The sequence below is a fragment of the Piliocolobus tephrosceles genome, chromosome 5 (assembly GCF_002776525.5).
Source record: "Piliocolobus tephrosceles isolate RC106 chromosome 5, ASM277652v3, whole genome shotgun sequence".
Lineage (NCBI taxonomy): Eukaryota > Metazoa > Chordata > Mammalia > Primates > Cercopithecidae > Piliocolobus > Piliocolobus tephrosceles.
The window spans coordinates 12,123,663-12,140,888 of NC_045438.1; the positions used below are offsets into that span (position 1 = coordinate 12,123,663).

The 17,226-nt window shown below is 41.1% G+C and overlaps 1 protein-coding gene across 1 annotated transcript in view; it reads left to right on the plus strand.

Annotated features, from left to right (window-relative positions):
* Positions 1 to 1,717: 1,717 nt before the first annotated feature.
* LOC111550287 (plasminogen) overlaps positions 1,718 to 17,226 on the plus strand; it is a 59,458-nt gene continuing 43,949 nt past the window's right edge. Inside the window, exons 1-6 of the mRNA XM_023223618.2 lie at positions 1,718 to 1,823; positions 5,869 to 6,004; positions 7,247 to 7,353; positions 10,604 to 10,718; positions 12,532 to 12,671; positions 14,361 to 14,481. Coding sequence (XP_023079386.1) covers positions 1,775 to 1,823; positions 5,869 to 6,004; positions 7,247 to 7,353; positions 10,604 to 10,718; positions 12,532 to 12,671; positions 14,361 to 14,481 — 668 coding nt within the window. The 5' untranslated portion in view covers positions 1,718 to 1,774. The remainder of the gene's footprint in view (positions 1,824 to 5,868; positions 6,005 to 7,246; positions 7,354 to 10,603; positions 10,719 to 12,531; positions 12,672 to 14,360; positions 14,482 to 17,226) is intronic.

Genomic DNA, 17,226 nt, shown 5'->3' on the forward strand with positions numbered 1-17,226 from the left:
CTCTCTCACAGGCTACAGAGTGTGGTGGCTCCAGCACAGAGCTCTGCTCAACATCCCTCTGTGCTTTCACGATGCTGATGGATTATGAAGGTAGGGAAGAATGTACAGCCAGGAGACTACTACGAGGGCAACTAATTTACAAAATCACATTTGTAGAATTGAGTGCATCCAGCAACTACCAGGGGAAAGTTGGGCAAGAGCTATACCAACACCACCCAAGTCAAAACCAAAACAACAGGAAAAGAAAATTATGTGGATATAGAATTTCTGACAACATCATTCCCAAGGTGCCTTATCCAAGAGGAACTGCTAAAATAATATTTTAAGTGGAAGTAAATACATGTTGGAAGCATTATATATTAGTAGAGTCTGTTTTTTTTTTTTTTTTCCAAAGTACTTTCTAAAGCACACCCAACATAAGCCCCCTAAGAGACATTTCACATTAAAAATAAAACGTGTGTTCACTGCTGGTTTCTCAACTTACCTCCATCTTCTGTCCCCTTTAATGAACTGGGCCATGAGGTGAGTCAGAGAGGATAAAGGGAGTGGTAAGAATTTGAGGAGAGAGGAGAGTGAGGCTAAAATAGGAAATCAGGAAATGTGATTAGGTCCCCCCTGTCCTTCACATGGGGCTGCCCTCTTATTGCCCAACGTGGTTTCTTCTCGAGGGTTCTGCGTGGTTCCTCAATCCCAGGGAATTCCACAGGACGTTCCACCCAAGACCACTGGGCTCCCATCTCTACTCTTTTGCTAGTTAACGAATAAGAAGGAATTTCACTGCCTGGAAACAGGAACGATGCTTTCTGGTCCTTATTTCACATCTAAAACAGAGAGGTCAATTGGATTATTCCTAAATATCTTTGAACACTAAAATAGAAGTTTTAAAGCATATGTAGTCCCTGGTCGCTCTAGCCTTAAGTCAGGGAAAAGTACAGATTCAACATTTAAAATTGACATAGACGTTTTTCACTTAATGCTACCACTCTTGCTTTATTTCATGAGAATGAGAATATAATAATATGCCATACGTTCATTTGGGTGAAAGATTGATGTCTTATAACATAGTTTATAATTACAGAAAACATGTGAATTCACTGGGAATAAAGAAATTTTGAAGATAATAAAATATTTTCACTTATGTTGTAATTTCTATATCATTTGGCGTAGGATGTGGAGATATTAATGTTTACACCTAACTTAAGTCTGTCATCTAAGACCTGAAAGGGTTGTGTCTATCAGCTGCACCCCTGGGTAGCCACACAACCTCGGGGGAGGGCCTCAGCCCCATCCCTGGAACAGCAGGAATGAGAACAGCACTGCCTGTTGGGAAGATTGAGGGAGGCTATGGACGTGCAGTGCTTGGCAGAGGGTCTCGTCACGGAAGGTACCAGCAAATGTGAGATACTTTTATGATTTTATTTTCTCCAAAAGAAAGGGAATAAAAGAAGAGGGGAGGAAACAAGAGTAATTGTGAGAGATAAAGTACGAGGGGTGAGGGAAGGAGTAAGGAGACATGAAGGCAGCGTGGAGCAACCGAGGGGGCAGATGGCTTTCACCACTTCCCAGCATCTATTGCAGATTCCACCCTCAAACATTTTGTAAGGACCCTTTATTCAAGGTAATGTTTGAACCCTGCTGAGCCAGTGGCGTGGGTCTCTGAGAGAATAATTAACTTAATTTGACTATCTGGTTTGTGGATGCGTTTACTCTCATGTAAGTCAACAACATCCTGGGATTGGGACACACTTTCTGGGCACTGCTGGCCAGTCCCAAAATGGAACATAAGGAAGTGGTTCTTCTACTTCTTTTATTTCTGAAATCAGGTAAGACATAGTTTTTTTTTTTAATTATAATAATTATTTTTTCTCCCACAATGTAGTAAAAATACATATGCCATGGCTTTATGTGCAATTATTTTAATTTTTGATTCATGAAACTCCCAGTTGAAAATCTTGTATAAGATTGAGGAATTCTTCAAGACATAAGTTTAATTTTCCTGTGAAGACTGTCAGTGTGCTGGAATGAATGGGCAGAGAAAATAATGGGTGATTTTTCAAATCTAAATGAGTGCCCCCACATAATGGCTGGTCTAATTGAAAAACAGCCAATGTAGCTAACTATGCAAAGGACGGCTAAGCTCTTCGCCTCGTTCTCAGTTTGATTAATTTATATCATCTCTGTTACGGTGTCATGCTCCCCTCACTTGCAAGTTAAAACAATGAAATATCTCTTTGAATATATTCTGTTCCCTCACCAGTTCATGGTGGCGGTGGGGTCAGGGACTCAGCATTTCTCTCTTTGTTATGGCCTGAATAAGGCTTTCCATAGGTATGCGTTTGCTGCTTATCCCTGGAGAAATTACACGCATCCATTTGCCAGATGCTGTATGCAGATAGTGATTCAACAAATACTCACTTAGTGCTTGGGTTAGGTCCCCACATTTTTATACATCTATACATACCTGTCTGTAAATGTCAGTGTGAGTGTGTGTTCTTTACAAACAGTAGCTTATTTAGCTCGTGGTTTAGATAGGGTGGCATATTCATCCTCATTTTATAAACAAAGAAATCTAGACTTAGGAAAATCATGTTATTTGCTCAGTGACCAAATTCTCAAATCAGGAAAATAAAGAAACCTGGATTTAAGCCAGGTATCCCAGAAGGAATCTAGGGCTCTTCTCACTTTTCAGCTTTGTTTAAGCCTTTGAAAGAATATTCTAACCATGTTCTAGTAGTTTTTTTTAAAAAAAAAAAGCTTTATTGAGATATAGTTAACATATAGAATTCACCCATTTAAGGCATACAATCCAATGGATTTCAATATATTGAGAGTTGTGCAGCCACCATCAGAATACATTTTTAAACTGTTCATACCCCCAAAAAGGCACTCCATTCTCCTTAGCTGTTACCCCCAGTCTGCAGCTTCTGGCAACCACTAATCTACTTTCTGTATTTATATCTTTGCCATTTTTGAACATTTCATACAAACAGAATCATATGATTTGCTAGTAGTTCTTCATGTAAATAATGTATACATACTTGAAATTCAATCTATAAATTACCAGATAAAATTTTACAAGTTACACTTTAGAGCCAAATACATTTGAATTTGGTAGAAGCCATTCAAGGAACTATCAAAGAAAATACAGAGCAGGAGAAAATTAAACAAAGAAACTTTTGTAAGAAATCAATGTGTGTTGGGGGGTATGAATATTATATTTCAGCCCATGGAAACTAGAACATAGATCACTATGAACTTAATCAGTGGGCTACACCAAAAGGCTACAACAAACTTCTCTGCCATAGGATTAACATATGTTTTAACCAACCTAGGGGGCACATTCTCTCATTTTTGGAAAGCAAGGCTTTCTGTGGATATATCATCTTTCCAGTATGTTGGAATGCCCGGGGAGAGGAAAAAGTTTCTTTTACAGCCATGCGTAGTGGGAAGTGGAGAAACATGTTCCATTTCACAAATTACTAAGTCTTTTACACATGCAAATATGCATACACATTCACACACCACAGTGAGGAAGAAATTCTCACAGCATTAATAAAATACATTTGCATCAGTAGCAATATACATCTACATTTTACCTATAATATAAATGTGTTTTTCCACTAAAAGATTTGTTTGATGTTTCCTTGCCAGCAAATAAGCCCTATCAAATCCTATTGCCACATGAGTCCTAGAGGTGAATAAGAGAAAAAAAAATGGGGGAAAATTATTTCAAATTAAAAAGAAAAATGTTTGATTATGATTTGGGATATTTCCTAGGAACAGGAGCTGGGGAGGGGATCTCAGCAGTGATGTGCTATGAAGCATAATAACATGACACAGAGGTAACTTAATTGAAGGGGGAAATAAATGGAAGTTTTCTTTTTTTGAACATCAGTTGTAGCCTGCTCTGCTATACTTTAAAAAAACTCTTCAGAAAGTTTAACTTAACTCACTGTAGGACACACTTTGTGGATTTATGGTGTGTTTTGAAGTCACATTCTGAGCTGTAGAAGTAACCAAAACACAACTCTTCTTGGAAATGAGAGTTCAAGTTGACAGAAAGTGCAGGGTGAAGACATGGATACGGGCCTAAAGCATCTATTTCTTTGCGATCTTTTGATACATCTCTCAAGTGCTTTTTGGTGGATTGGGTTTAGAATGCATCAGCCAACTCCTGCTCAATAATCCATTTTTCCAGCCTGGAGCATCTTAAATTGAGGAAGGACAAAGTCCCAGAGGTGGGGAGCAGGGGAACTTTGGCCTAGGACTTTGCGTGAATCGATGAGGGTGCATCCCCCTCCCTGTCCTGCCCCTTGTGCTCTGTGAACCCTCAGGAGGTCAGGACCGGCCTTTCTGAGAGTGAGAATCTGTTCATTTGCCTTCCTACTGGATACTTGTCAGCAGCATACAAACCAATGCGCTCTGAAGTGTGCCATCTTTCAGAACCTCCCCTGACCGCATGTTCCCTGGAGGGCTCGCTGTCTTCAGAGTCAGGCTTGTCTCCTGCTGCCGCCTCCACTGCTCTCCCAGTCCCTCAGTAACCCACTCCCTCTGCCTGCGGCCCCCACCACACCTCTCAAAGTGGTCAAGGTTGTCCTGTTGTCTAATTCCGTAGAGCTTGGCTATCTTCATTTTATTAGCCTCTTTTGGCCTCTCACCCCTGTGAAAATTATTAGCATTCTGTGCCAAGGATGAAGCTGGCATCTCCAGGCTTGGAATAGAGCTGCCAAAGCTCAGCCAGATGTCCGGAAGAGCCTCAGGACAGGGGACACTCTGTAGCCCTGTGGTGGGAGCACAGCTGAGGCCCCCTTGGCCACCCTCTGCCACGACCAGGCAGAAAGCAGCTTTCGGACAGATTCATTGTCTCAGATTTGATCTCAAAGAAAAACCAAGACCAGTATTTGTACCAGGTTCTGCTTTTTTACAATTTCCTCCGAAATCCAGAGACCTGTCAACACCTTGGAGAAACTGATTTCTCCCCAATTAGTAGTGTTGTGTGACTGTAGGAAGCCCAGTACAAAAATGGCCTTCTTTGCTGGGGAGCTTCTTACCCTCCAGTGTTTTGCCCAATTTTTGTCCGAGGTGGTAACGTAATTTAGTTCAGTTCTTATTTATTTCCAACATCATCCATGCACCAAAATCTATGTATCTCAAGGGGGACCATTCAGAGGATGCCCCCCACCAGTTAAAGTGACAGTGTCAGAACCAAAGCACATATTGTAAGAAATCAAACAATGGCCTCCAAGTTCCATTTCTACCCAGGGATGAACAAATCAACATCAATCTTGGTAATACAACTGCCACTAGTGGTGCCTTACTCTTCTCTCATGACATGGCAAACATATAATTTGTTCTTATTTAAGGATTTATCTCCATTAATGTGGTAACATAGTTGTTCCATAGTTCTAACCTGTTTATCAATCCAGTTAATCTTTTACTATCTTGCAATCTGTTAATGAAACTGTTTTTCTTTGTTTTATAATTTCAACTTTTAGAGTCAGGGGTACATGTGCAGGTTTGTTACATAACTAAATTGTGTGACACTGAGCTTTGGGGTACAAATGATCCCATCACCCAGATAGTGAGCTCAATACCTACTAAACAGGTAGTTATTCAGCCCTCACTTCCCTCCCTCTCTCCCTTCTCTGGTAGTCCCCAGTGTCTTTTGTTGCCATCTTTATGTATGTCCACAGGCCCGACTCTGTGTCCTTAACTAAACATTTGATCCATAGCTACCCATTCTACTCCCAGTAAACAGCAAGTTTTATTTGGTTAATGCTAACCAAATAGCTTAAAAGGAAGTCATGACAATTAGACATTGGCATTGATTTCCTGACCATTTGTTCCACTTGGATCTCCCATCTCTAGGTCAAGGAGAGCCTCTGGATGACTATGTGAATACCAAGGGGGCTTCACTGTTCAGCATCACTAAGAAGCAGCTGGGGGCAGGAAGCATAGAAGAATGTGCAGCAAAATGTGAGGAGGAGAAAGAATTCACCTGCAGGTATTTCCACTGTCGTTGCACCTACCCAGAAATCTGTAATTCAGATGGCAAGTAATTTACTCACAAATGTATTGACGATTTAAGAGGAAAGAGAAATTGATGGAATCAGAGTTTGGAACTGTATTTGCTCAAAGTATGTGAAGCCATACTAACAGCTTCTTGTTAAGGTTTATTGGAGTCTTTGTTAGAAAAATACCCTAAAAGGAAGTTATTTGTTTTTACACCGGACATAAACATTAGCAGCTATTGTTCTGAGCTCCAGTTTTTAACATGATCATCAGTAAGTGTTTGTTGAGGATCATGTGAATGAAAGTGTCCTAGATAGATCTGAGCAATGACTTATAGTTACAAGATCCAGTGCCTGCCCTTTAGTATTTAAGGTATAGTCAAAGAAACTGGACATAATGTTAAAAAAAAATAAAAATAAAAAGACAGCCCAAGTGGGGTATTGCAATAATGTTAAAAAAAAAAAAAAAAAAAAAAAAAAAAAAAAAAAAGACAGCCCAAGTGAGGTACAGGCATAATCAATGCATGCTCTACCCAGATCCAGAAGAAAGAACATTGCCTAAGGCTGAGGCAGCTAGCGGAGGCTCAGGGAGGAGCTGGGAACTGAGCTGGGTTTGGAGTTGAGAGAGCTCTTGACAAGCACCAGGCAGGCAGGGGAAGATGCGGCCCTGCAGCTTCTGAGGGGGACCATTAAGAGATCAAGTTGACTAAAGTAGAGACTTTATGTAGGTGATGGGCCTGGGAAAGTAACTATGGATGGCAGACTGAGCACCCACGGCAGGACCACGGGATGGAGATGGGAGGGGTCAGGGGCCAGGGTGGGGTGGAATGTGGAGCAGAGGTTCAGGGGAACTGATCAGAGTTGGTAGGTCATGGAGATGGACTATCTTGGGGAATGGGTTCAAAGCAACCAGAGTTGCTTCTTTCCAACCCAAAAACAAAAACTAAGAGGATGAATAAAGAAGAATTAAAGCAGTTGAAACAGAAAGAAAGAGAAAATTATGAGGGAGGGAAGGTAGGGGCATGAGACAACAAGATTTACTGCCACGTTGGTGTATTTTGTTCAGTACTTCATTGATGCCATGCCCAAATAACTGAAAGAGGCAGCAGTTCTGAACTCCCTGGTCCATCAAGAGATTCAATGATCTTTAGCATGTATCACATCATTTATTAATAAACATTTGTTTTATTTAAATAAAGAAAAACACTTATTGGATTTCCTGGTTTTTTCTGCAGATCATTCCAATATCACAGTAAAGAGCAGCAATGTGTGATAATGGCTGAAAACAGGAAGTCCTCCCTAGTCATTAGGATGAGAGATGTCATTTTATTTGAAAAGAAAGGTGAGTACATTTTCTTCCTCCTCCTCCTTCTGTCCTCCCCATCCTCCCACTCTTCCTCCTTGTCTATTCTATCTCTAATTTATGAGACTGGAGAAGGAAGGCACTATGGGGTCATAAAATTGAATTCTGAGTTAGGACAGGATTTGATTACTAACTAGCCATGTGAGCTTGAATATATTACCTCACCTCTTGGGTTTAATTTTTTGTTGTTCAAAACATGAAACGACTGGATTTACAAAATCACTTCTACCTCTATGACCCTGAAAATCAGATTTTTGAAATATTATTTTATATTTAACAAGGAGATGGGAAATCTAAGAATTCCTTTTGATCTTGGCTTCTTACTCTGCAGGGTGACCATGGTCCTTGGGCCCTAATGTCTGGACGAAGTCTTGTAAAATAGAAATACTGAGGTGTTTTAATCCTCAGAAACATTTGGATTGGGACACAAATCTTATTTTTATTCTTACTCACATTTTGGGAGACATGGTCTATATTTTTCTCAGATTTCTTAAATGTTGTCTTTTAAAAATGTGCAAAAGTTACAGTTCCTTTTCTATAGTTTATTTTAAAATGTGGGTCAATAGTCCCCCTGTTTAGAATAAGAGGCAGACAGGATTTCAATAGAAATTGCATGCCTTCTTAGATGTGCAAATGTTTCATTAAGCGTATGAAGATTTGAAGGGATGTATGACACTTTAAAAACTGTTTCCTACACTGTGTTGGTGGCCAGGTATTAAGACCGTTAATAATAACAATTTAGCTCTCCAAATATTCTGCATCACAGGTGTTAAAGAGGACTGGAAACACCTTAGTTCTTGTATTCTTGAGGATGATTTGCCATATTGTGTCTAGTATCATGGCAAAACTCCAAGTCGCATTTTAAATAGTATTTATTTGGGTTGGAATTATTTCTACGCATTAACTCATCTTCCTAGGTTTCATTAGTTGTATGCATTGTACTTCCTTCCTTACCACTGTTTATCTCTAATTCTTGAGACTAAAGTACAGATTAAATCTAAACTTTATTGGTGAAGTTATTAGTTCTTACAAGTAGCAAGCAAGCAGTAAAGTAAATAGGATCACCTAATTGTACCAGATTTTTTTAAAAAAAGCCTGATTCTGTCTACAAAATGCTAATATTTAAATATGTCATTTGTAAATTGTTAACCAGAAGGAACATGGGAATGACTGTAGGTTGAGTTTGAAGTCTGAAGTTTGAAGGCTTAGTTTGCTTGTTTTCAAAGTGACAGAAGGCAGCAAAAGGTTATATAAACTCCGGTGGGTACATACAAACAAAAGAGAAGTGAAAAGTCAAAAGTCAGTCAATTTTTTTTGGTCCTTGTTTCTTTGCTGTGGGATATTGACCTGCTCCTAACTTACCTGCCAAGGTTTTTGCCAGGAACAGTGTTAGATCACATTTACTTCTGCCACTTGCCACTAGCCACACTGCCTTCACCGAGTCCAAGACCCTATCACCACTGGTTGGGGCTACTTGTAGCTGTACATGTGATCTCTTAGAAATGTAACTGCCCTGTTTAAAGCCCTTCCCAGTGCCCTTAAAACAAGACCCAAAGACTTTCCAAATGTGCTAGGGCCCGGCCTTATTTAAGTAACCCCCGGCTGCTGTTTGCTTGGCTTGCTAAACTTTCCTACACTGGCCTTAACTCTGTTCCTTCACCACTCCAAGCACACGCCCTCCTGCCTGGGACCCTCTTCACCTTTGTCCTGCTGTGCCAGCTCCTTCTCATCTCCTAGGTGTCAGCCCAATCATCACCTCCTTTGCAAATCTTCCTTGACCCCTAGACCTCCCTTTCCTAAAGTACTTTGAGTTTACACTTTCGATGAGTGTCTTATGTCTACTGTAATACCAGGTCCCAATGAAGATGTACTTGCAATCATAACACATAGCATTGAGTTCCCAATGAAGATGTACTTGCAATCATAATACGTAGTATTGGGTTAAAAGCATTAGTTTGCTGTAGGTATGTTAGGAGTACTTTCCCCAAGAGATGGATCAATGAATTAAAAAACGGCTAAAGTGGGTAACCTTAAATGATGGTTCAAATATACCTTAAACATTTTATATTTTCATTGAAAACACAAGTGTACCTGACACCTTTTGATGTAGAGCAGAGGCTTTTTTTCTTTGAATATGGGGTCACCAGTAGGTCTCTGGTGCATTTCCTGCATAAACTATGCTCTAGTGCAACATCTACAATCATCACTTTCCTTATTTTTGAAGTGGACCATATCTCGACATTTATTAATCAATCTGAATGTGTAAAACCTTTAGATTTTTATGAGTTCCTCCTCAAGCTTTATAGTCAACTATATGAGTGGGTTGCCCTTCAGTGGATTTGATAGCAATTTTTTAAATGATTCATGTTTCAACTCCTTAAAAACATTTAATTTAGTTTAAAAAAACAAAACAAAAAAGAGCTTTGTTTCTTTTCACATTCATTTCTCAGTTTAGATCATCTTTAATTAAATATAACTGTAAGAAAGTTGGAAAATGCAAAGAAATGACTCGTTGTAAGCACATAACTCATGTAGGGGGAACAGACACGGGTGGTCACACTAGCAAACACCTGCCAGCTGCATGTGGACCCAGGTGGACACCGGACTGTTTTAAAGGCAGGAGAGGGCCCATTGGCTAACTGGTGAGTTGGTTGAGTGGATGCTGGTTGAGAACTTTTACTGCAAACTATTTACAGTAGACCACAATTTTATAGCCCTGTCTGGCACTTTTTCATATCACTGGGAGCCTAAAGAAATAGAAGTGGGTTGGATCTCTTTCAGTCTCTGAAAAGCCTGCCATTCCCCCATCTAAAAAGCCTTTTCCCCATTCTCTCACTCTGTCTCATCATGTATGTAACATGCATCATCATGAAGTGATCTCATTTCATATTGTTTCCTTGAATATTTCCTGTAACCCCCCTGCCTGATTCCACTAGAACGTGAGCTCCATGACGGCCAAGCCTCTGGCTGCACTGTGCCCCATGTGTCCCCAGCATCCTGGTGGGGCTGGATACACAGAGAGCTCATAAGTAGCATTTGAATATATGAATCGAAGTATGGAATGGATCGGTTTACTGCAGCCTTTTTGCAGATACAAAAGATGATCTTTTAGAAAGCAGAAACAAGGGGTCTGGTGCATGAGATCTTTCTCTCAACGTGACTGTGCTGTTGCAGACCTTCATGTGGTGTCTTGTGAAAGACTTTGACCACTGTGTGGACTTCCCTTCAGTGTATCTTTCAGAGTGCAAGACTGGGAATGGAAAGAATTACAGAGGGACGATGTCCAAAACAAAAAATGGCATCACCTGTCAAAAATGGAGTTCTACTTCTCCCCACAGACCTAAGTAAGACTTTCCCTTTCATCTTCGTGTTCATCTACTGTACAGTTGTCCCTCTGTGTCTGCGGGGGATTGGTTCCAGGACCCTTGTGGCTACCAAAATCCGTGCTTCCCAAGTCCTTTATATAAAATGGTGCAGTATTTGCATATAACCTACATACCTTCTCTTGTACAATACCTAATATAATATAAATGCTATGTAATCATTGTTATACAGTATTGTTTTTATTTGTATTGTGTTTTATTGTCATGTTGTTATTTTATCTCATCTTTTTCAAGTCTTTTCCATCCACAGTTGGTTGAATTTGTGGATGTGGAACCCATGGATACAGAGGATCAACTGTATTTAGGATAATTTCATCAGTTTTAATTCAAACCAGAATATGTGAATAAGCAGACAGAATCTTTTTGATGTCGATGTTCAATTATTTATAGCACCATAGTAGAACATGGTTACTTTCTATTTTTCCTTGGGTATGGAGGTTTCTTGAAGACCTAGGACATGGAAGAATGCCTAGTTAAAAACAAAATCAATGAAACTATGAGTTTTAGGCCAAATCTGAGAAAAAATCAAAGATGACTATGTTTGGGACTGAAGTAAACATATCGAGTTAGAACTCTCATCACATGTTTGACTCAAATTGTGGAGCAAAAGAGTAAATAAAATATAAAAATGAAAATGAAGATACATGAAATTCAAATCTCGCAACTTGCCTATTATTTATTTTAGTGCATTTTTTGTACTTTTCCCAGTTTGGTGTTACGTGGCATTAAGTTCTCAGTAATGACGCTTATCAAATAGGAACTTAGTGCCTGTTACTCACCTTTATCCATTCCCCCCAACACTCAACAAATTGCCTTTGCTATATCCCTATGAGATGAGCAGATCGAATATTCCCCATGAGATAATGAAAACTGATTCAACCAAATGGCGAAGTCAGGGACAATCAAGGGCCATGGAGACACTCTGGGCCATTTTTACGAGGTAGTCTAGGTTCATCTTTATGAGGGAACTGAGGTCTTGCGGGGGTGGGGTTACCCCAAATAGGTTCACAGAAGAACCAGAAATAAAATCTGCCTTTCTAGACTGCAGGTCTTGTGATTTTCATCTAAATGGTTGTCTCTATACAGCAACTCATCTCTAGAATTAAAAATAAGCTTAACTCCCTCCTCCATCCCGCATTAATTCAAGCTGCATTTCAGAGAAAACTAGGATTTTAGAATCAGACAGATCAACTTTGAATTCTTGATCTGCTTCTTCATAGCTATTTATGCTTAGGCAACTTTTGTTTTGTTTTGTTTTACATTGCCACTCAGTCTTCTCTTCTGTAAAACAGGGATAATAACACCTTCCTCAAATGGTTTTTGTTATTAGGACTAAAAGAGAGAATGTGTAGAAAGATGTTAGTGGAATTCCTGGCACATAGTTCACATGGACAAACTACATACATAGTTCACATGGTATTAACTACGAGAATTTTTACAGGGAGAAAGGTAACTGACAAAAGCAGGTGTTTGGAATGAATTAAGACCATGGCAGGCTTTTGAGGCCTTTATATTTCTCCTGACTATGCAATAAAAATACTTTGACTCTCTAAGACTTGGCTGTCACAGTAGCAATAGTAATATTAGCTACTGTGCCAGAAGCAGCCTATCAATAGAGAAATTGAAAATCTGGCCACACAAATGCTGCAGGACTCAGCTGAAATGCATTTGCATGACAATCTCAGATGGGAACCAAGAGTGTCTCCTTCTGCCTTGCTAATAGCAAGCTGATTTTTAGAATATAGTCTAAGTGCTTCTTTTCCATCCTCCCCAGATTCTCACCTGCTACACACCCTTCAGAGGGACTGGAGGAGAACTACTGCAGGAACCCGGACAACGATGGGCAGGGGCCCTGGTGCTACACTACTGATCCAGAACAGAGATATGACTACTGCAACATTCCCGAGTGTGAAGGTCAGGAGTGGCTGTAGAAAATGTTTTCATTTCTGCCCTTCACCCTGTAAAATAATTTGTTGCAAAGCCCCTTCCCAGAGGGGTATTATTAATAATTGAGTAACGTATTCACCTCTCAGGAAGGAGCTAAACTTTGTTCAGACCCCCAGAATTAACCTGAATATTTTTTTTTTTCTGAGACAGAGTTTTGCTCTCGTTGCCCAGGCTGGAGTGCAATGGTGCGATCTCGGCTCACCACAACCTCCACCTCCAGGTTCAAGCGATTCTCTTACCTCAGCCTCCCAAGTAGCTGGGATTACAGGCATGTGCCACCAAGTCTGGCTGATTTTGTACTTTTAGTAGAGACAGGGCTTCTCCATGTTGGTCAGGCTGGTCTTGAACTCTCGACCTCAGGTGATCCGCCTGCCTCAGTGTCCCAAAATGCTGGGATTACAGGCGTGAGCCACCGTGCCCAGTCGACCTGAATTATTTTTATTAAAATGCTGTATCAACATGTACAAATAAAAAACTACATCTAAACTCTAAGTACAAACTTCTTATGCTTAAAACTCTTACACAGTGTTAACCCCAAGACAGATTTGCAATTAAGTAGTTAAAATAAGACAACAAAATCAATAAAAATCAAATAAACAATATACATTTGATGCAGTAAACGTTGCTGTTTTGCTGAAGCTAAGCAAGGAACCAGTTTTAAAATCAGCAATCCATTATTTTCATGGCCTGACCAATTTAATAGTGCACCTCAAAGGTCAATGCTAAAAAATTAAAAACCAACCCTACCAAAAACAACTGTCTTCATTTCACATTTCTGGCTGCATTTGTTAGTGCAAAAGGGAATGAATAAAGGTGAGATTTGTGTGACAGTGTGGATGTGGTGCTGTGTGACAACTCAGTTCCAACATCACTTCCACCTATTTGAATCACAGGGATCCTTTATTTGTATACCATGTTATAGGTACTTGCCCTTAAGTGCCACCAATGCATCACTTTTATATTAAGTCTGCCCCTGTTTTCCTTAGTACTCCATAAAATTCAAGTCACATATTACTCTGCCTCACCATGTTACTTCAATAATTCTGAATCAAAGTTTAAGTTTGCAAATAATTTTGCAAAAAAAGAGCCAATCATGCTTCTCAACAACATAAAAAGAGAAGCGCTGTCACTTCAGGTGAATATTGTTCTCCATGAGGTCATGAGCATAAACAAAAACTCCAGACTAAAACCCTGAGAAGGTGCCAGCTCATTCAGTAGTCAATGGAATGATCAGAATAATTTCATACAAAGTTGTAAAGATCATTATTGAAATGAAGATGCCAAATATTGAAAACTCCTCATGGAGAACGTAGACTCCTGAGAATATATGCACCCCTGGCTCCCCACTGGCCTGCGCATCCTGGTTTAAGGACATGGCATCATGGAAATTCTGCATTTGGTCATGACTACGATAGTTGAGGGGGTATTGACTAAAATATGTGAATGCTACGGTTTAAAAGGAAAATGACATTTGGATTATGTTAGAAAATCCTGAGTACTTATTGCCAATTTTATTGCCGAGTGCCTGTTGTGAATTACATCAGAATGAGGGGCAAGTCGCACTTAAGCGAGTAGGATTCTGGTTTTTACTCTCTATTTTGCTTCATCATTTCAGTTTTCTTCTTCCTCTCTGTCCTTCCTTCCCACTCTGTCCAGATGAATGTATGCATTGCAGTGGAGAAAATTATGATGGCAAAATTTCCAAGACCATGTCTGGACTGGAATGCCAGGCCTGGGACTCTCAGAGCCCACACGCTCACGGATACATTCCTTCCAAGTAAGTCTCACTGGGAAAAACATTCCACGTTTAAGTCTCTGCAGCTCTATCAGACATTTGCTGTTATTTAGATATTTTAGCATTCCTCAAGAAGTGAACGCCTGATGTTTTTAATTTCAAAGCTAACATCCTCCCACAAGATTGCAAGTGAAATACGCATTCTTGCTGCTCAAAATGTGGTCCATGGGTCAGCAGCAGGGATGTTTTCTGAGAATTTGTTGGAAATCCAGAATGTCACACCCTCTGAATCTGATTTGCATAATAACCAGATCCTCAGCCGATGTGCACACACATTCAAACACTAATGTGGGTATGAACACATTAACATCTGTCTTGAGAAATACACACACACCCATGTTGCTGGTGTATTTCCCAAACATTTTTCTTTTCTCTTTACTCCTTGTCTTTCTTTTCCCTTTGTACCAATAAGATTCAAGTCTCCTAACCTTTGACCTATGAGCAGATATTATGGATTTCTGAATCCCTGATGCTTTATGTGTATTTACATCAGTGCATTTTTCTGGAATGAGGATTCATAACTTCTATCAGATTCTCTAAGGGGACCATGAATTTAAAATGAGAATAAGCTTCTTGCTCTAGAAAGTCATGATGGTGCCTAGAATAAGGTTGTGTGAGTATTCTATTTCACATTAATTGTGCTGGAAAACACCTCCCATTCCACAGTCGCTTCTGGTCTTCCTCTTAATTCTATGATGACTACAGGGCCATACCAGGACTTTCAATAATGCAGAAATGAGGTTAAGCCACAGATTCCACTGTGGAAAGCAGCTCCACTGAATTTGTACACCTCCCACTCCAAATAGCTAGCTTAAAACACAGCAGCTGCCATTTTCCTTCAAAGGAGAAATACAGGAAAGGCCTAAGGGTCCAAGACTGGGTAAAGTCACTTCCAGGAAACCAGAACGAGAAGGGGATTGCTTAAGCCGCTGCTGGCTCCTCTTCCCATCCTAGTAAGCATTTACAATCTCAGAGAGGGAATGAATAAGCGCAGAGGGCCACCAGGCATGGAGTGCATCCAACAGCCCTAGCCACTGGGCCCCACTGAGGAAGGATCCAGCCCATACTGCATGGTGAGATCCTTGCAGGAGCACAGCTTCTCCTCTTGGTTTTTCTAAGCTTCAAGGCTGGTGGGAGCAGAGCCTGGTAGACCAGAAGGACCATTCCTTTAGGTTATGAAGATGCCCATTTCTTGGATCTATTAGGTATTAGATGAGTATCTTTAGTCAGGGAACACTTTGCATTTTAAAGACTGCTATTGGGGCGGAGCAAGATGGCCGAATAGGAACAGCTTCAGTCTCCATCTCCCAGCGCGAGCGACACAGAAGACCGGCGATTTCTGCATTTTCAACCGAGGTACTGGGGTCATCTCACTCGGGAGTGCCGGACAATCGGTGCTGGTCAGCTGCTGCAGCCCGACCAGCGAGAGCTGAAGCAGGGCGAGGCATCGCCTCACCTGGGAAGCGCGAGGGGGAAGGGAGTCCCTTTTCCTAGCCAGGGGAACTGAGACACACAACACCTGGAAAATCGGGTAACTCCCACCCCAATACTGCGCTGTAACACCGGCACACCGGAGATTGTATCCCACACCTGGCCGGGAGGGTCCCACGCCCACGGAGCCTCTCTCCTTGCTAACACAGCAGTCTGCGGCAATCTAACCGCAAGGCAGCAGCGAGGCTGGGGGAGGGGCGCCCGCCATCTCTGAGGCTTAAGTAGGTAACTAAAGCCGCTGGGAAGCTGGAACTGGGTGGAGCTCACAGCAGCTCAAGGAAACCTGCCTGTCTCTGTAGACTGCGCCTCTGGGGACAGGGCTCAGCTAAAGGAGTAGAAGCCTGTGAAACGCGAACGACTCTGTCTGACAGCTTTGAAGAGAGCAGTGGATCTCCCAACACGGAGGTTGAGATCTGAGAAGGGGCAGTCTGCCTGCTCAAGTGGGTCACTGACCCCTGAGTAGCCTAACTGGGAGACATCCCCCACTAGGGGCAGTCTGACACCCCACACCTCACAGGGTGGAGTACACCCCTGAGAGGAAGCTTCCAAAGCAAGAATCAGACAGGTGCACTTGCTGTTCAGCAATATTCTATCTTCTGCAACCTCTGCTGCTGATACCCAGGCAAACAGGGTCTGGAGTGGACCTCAAGCAATCTCCAACAGACCTATAGCTGAGGGTCCTGACAGTCAGAAGGAAACCTATCAAACAGGAAGGACACCTATATCAAAACCCCATCAGTACGTCACCATCATCAAAGACCAGTGACAGATAAAACCACAAAGATGGGGAAAAAGCAGGGCAATTGGAAATTCAAAAAATAAGAGCGCATCTCCTCCTGCAAAGGAGCACAGCCCATCGCCAGCAACGGATCAAAGCTGGTCAGAGAATGATTTTGATGAGATGAGAGAAGAAGGCTTCAGTCCATCAAACCTCTCAGAGCTAAAGGAGGAATTACGTACCCAGCGCAAAGAAACTAAAAATCTTGAAAAAAAAGGGGAAGAATTGACAGCTAGACTAATTAATGCAGAGAAGGTCATAAACGAAATGACAGAGGTGAAAACCATGACACGAGAAATACGTGACAAATGCACAAGCTTCAGTAACCGACTCGATCAACTGGAAGAAAGAGTATCAGCGATTGAGGATCAAATGAATGAAATGAAGCGAGAAGAGAAACCAAAAGAAAAAAGAAGAAAAAGAAATGAACAAAGCCTGCAAGAAGTATGGGATTATGT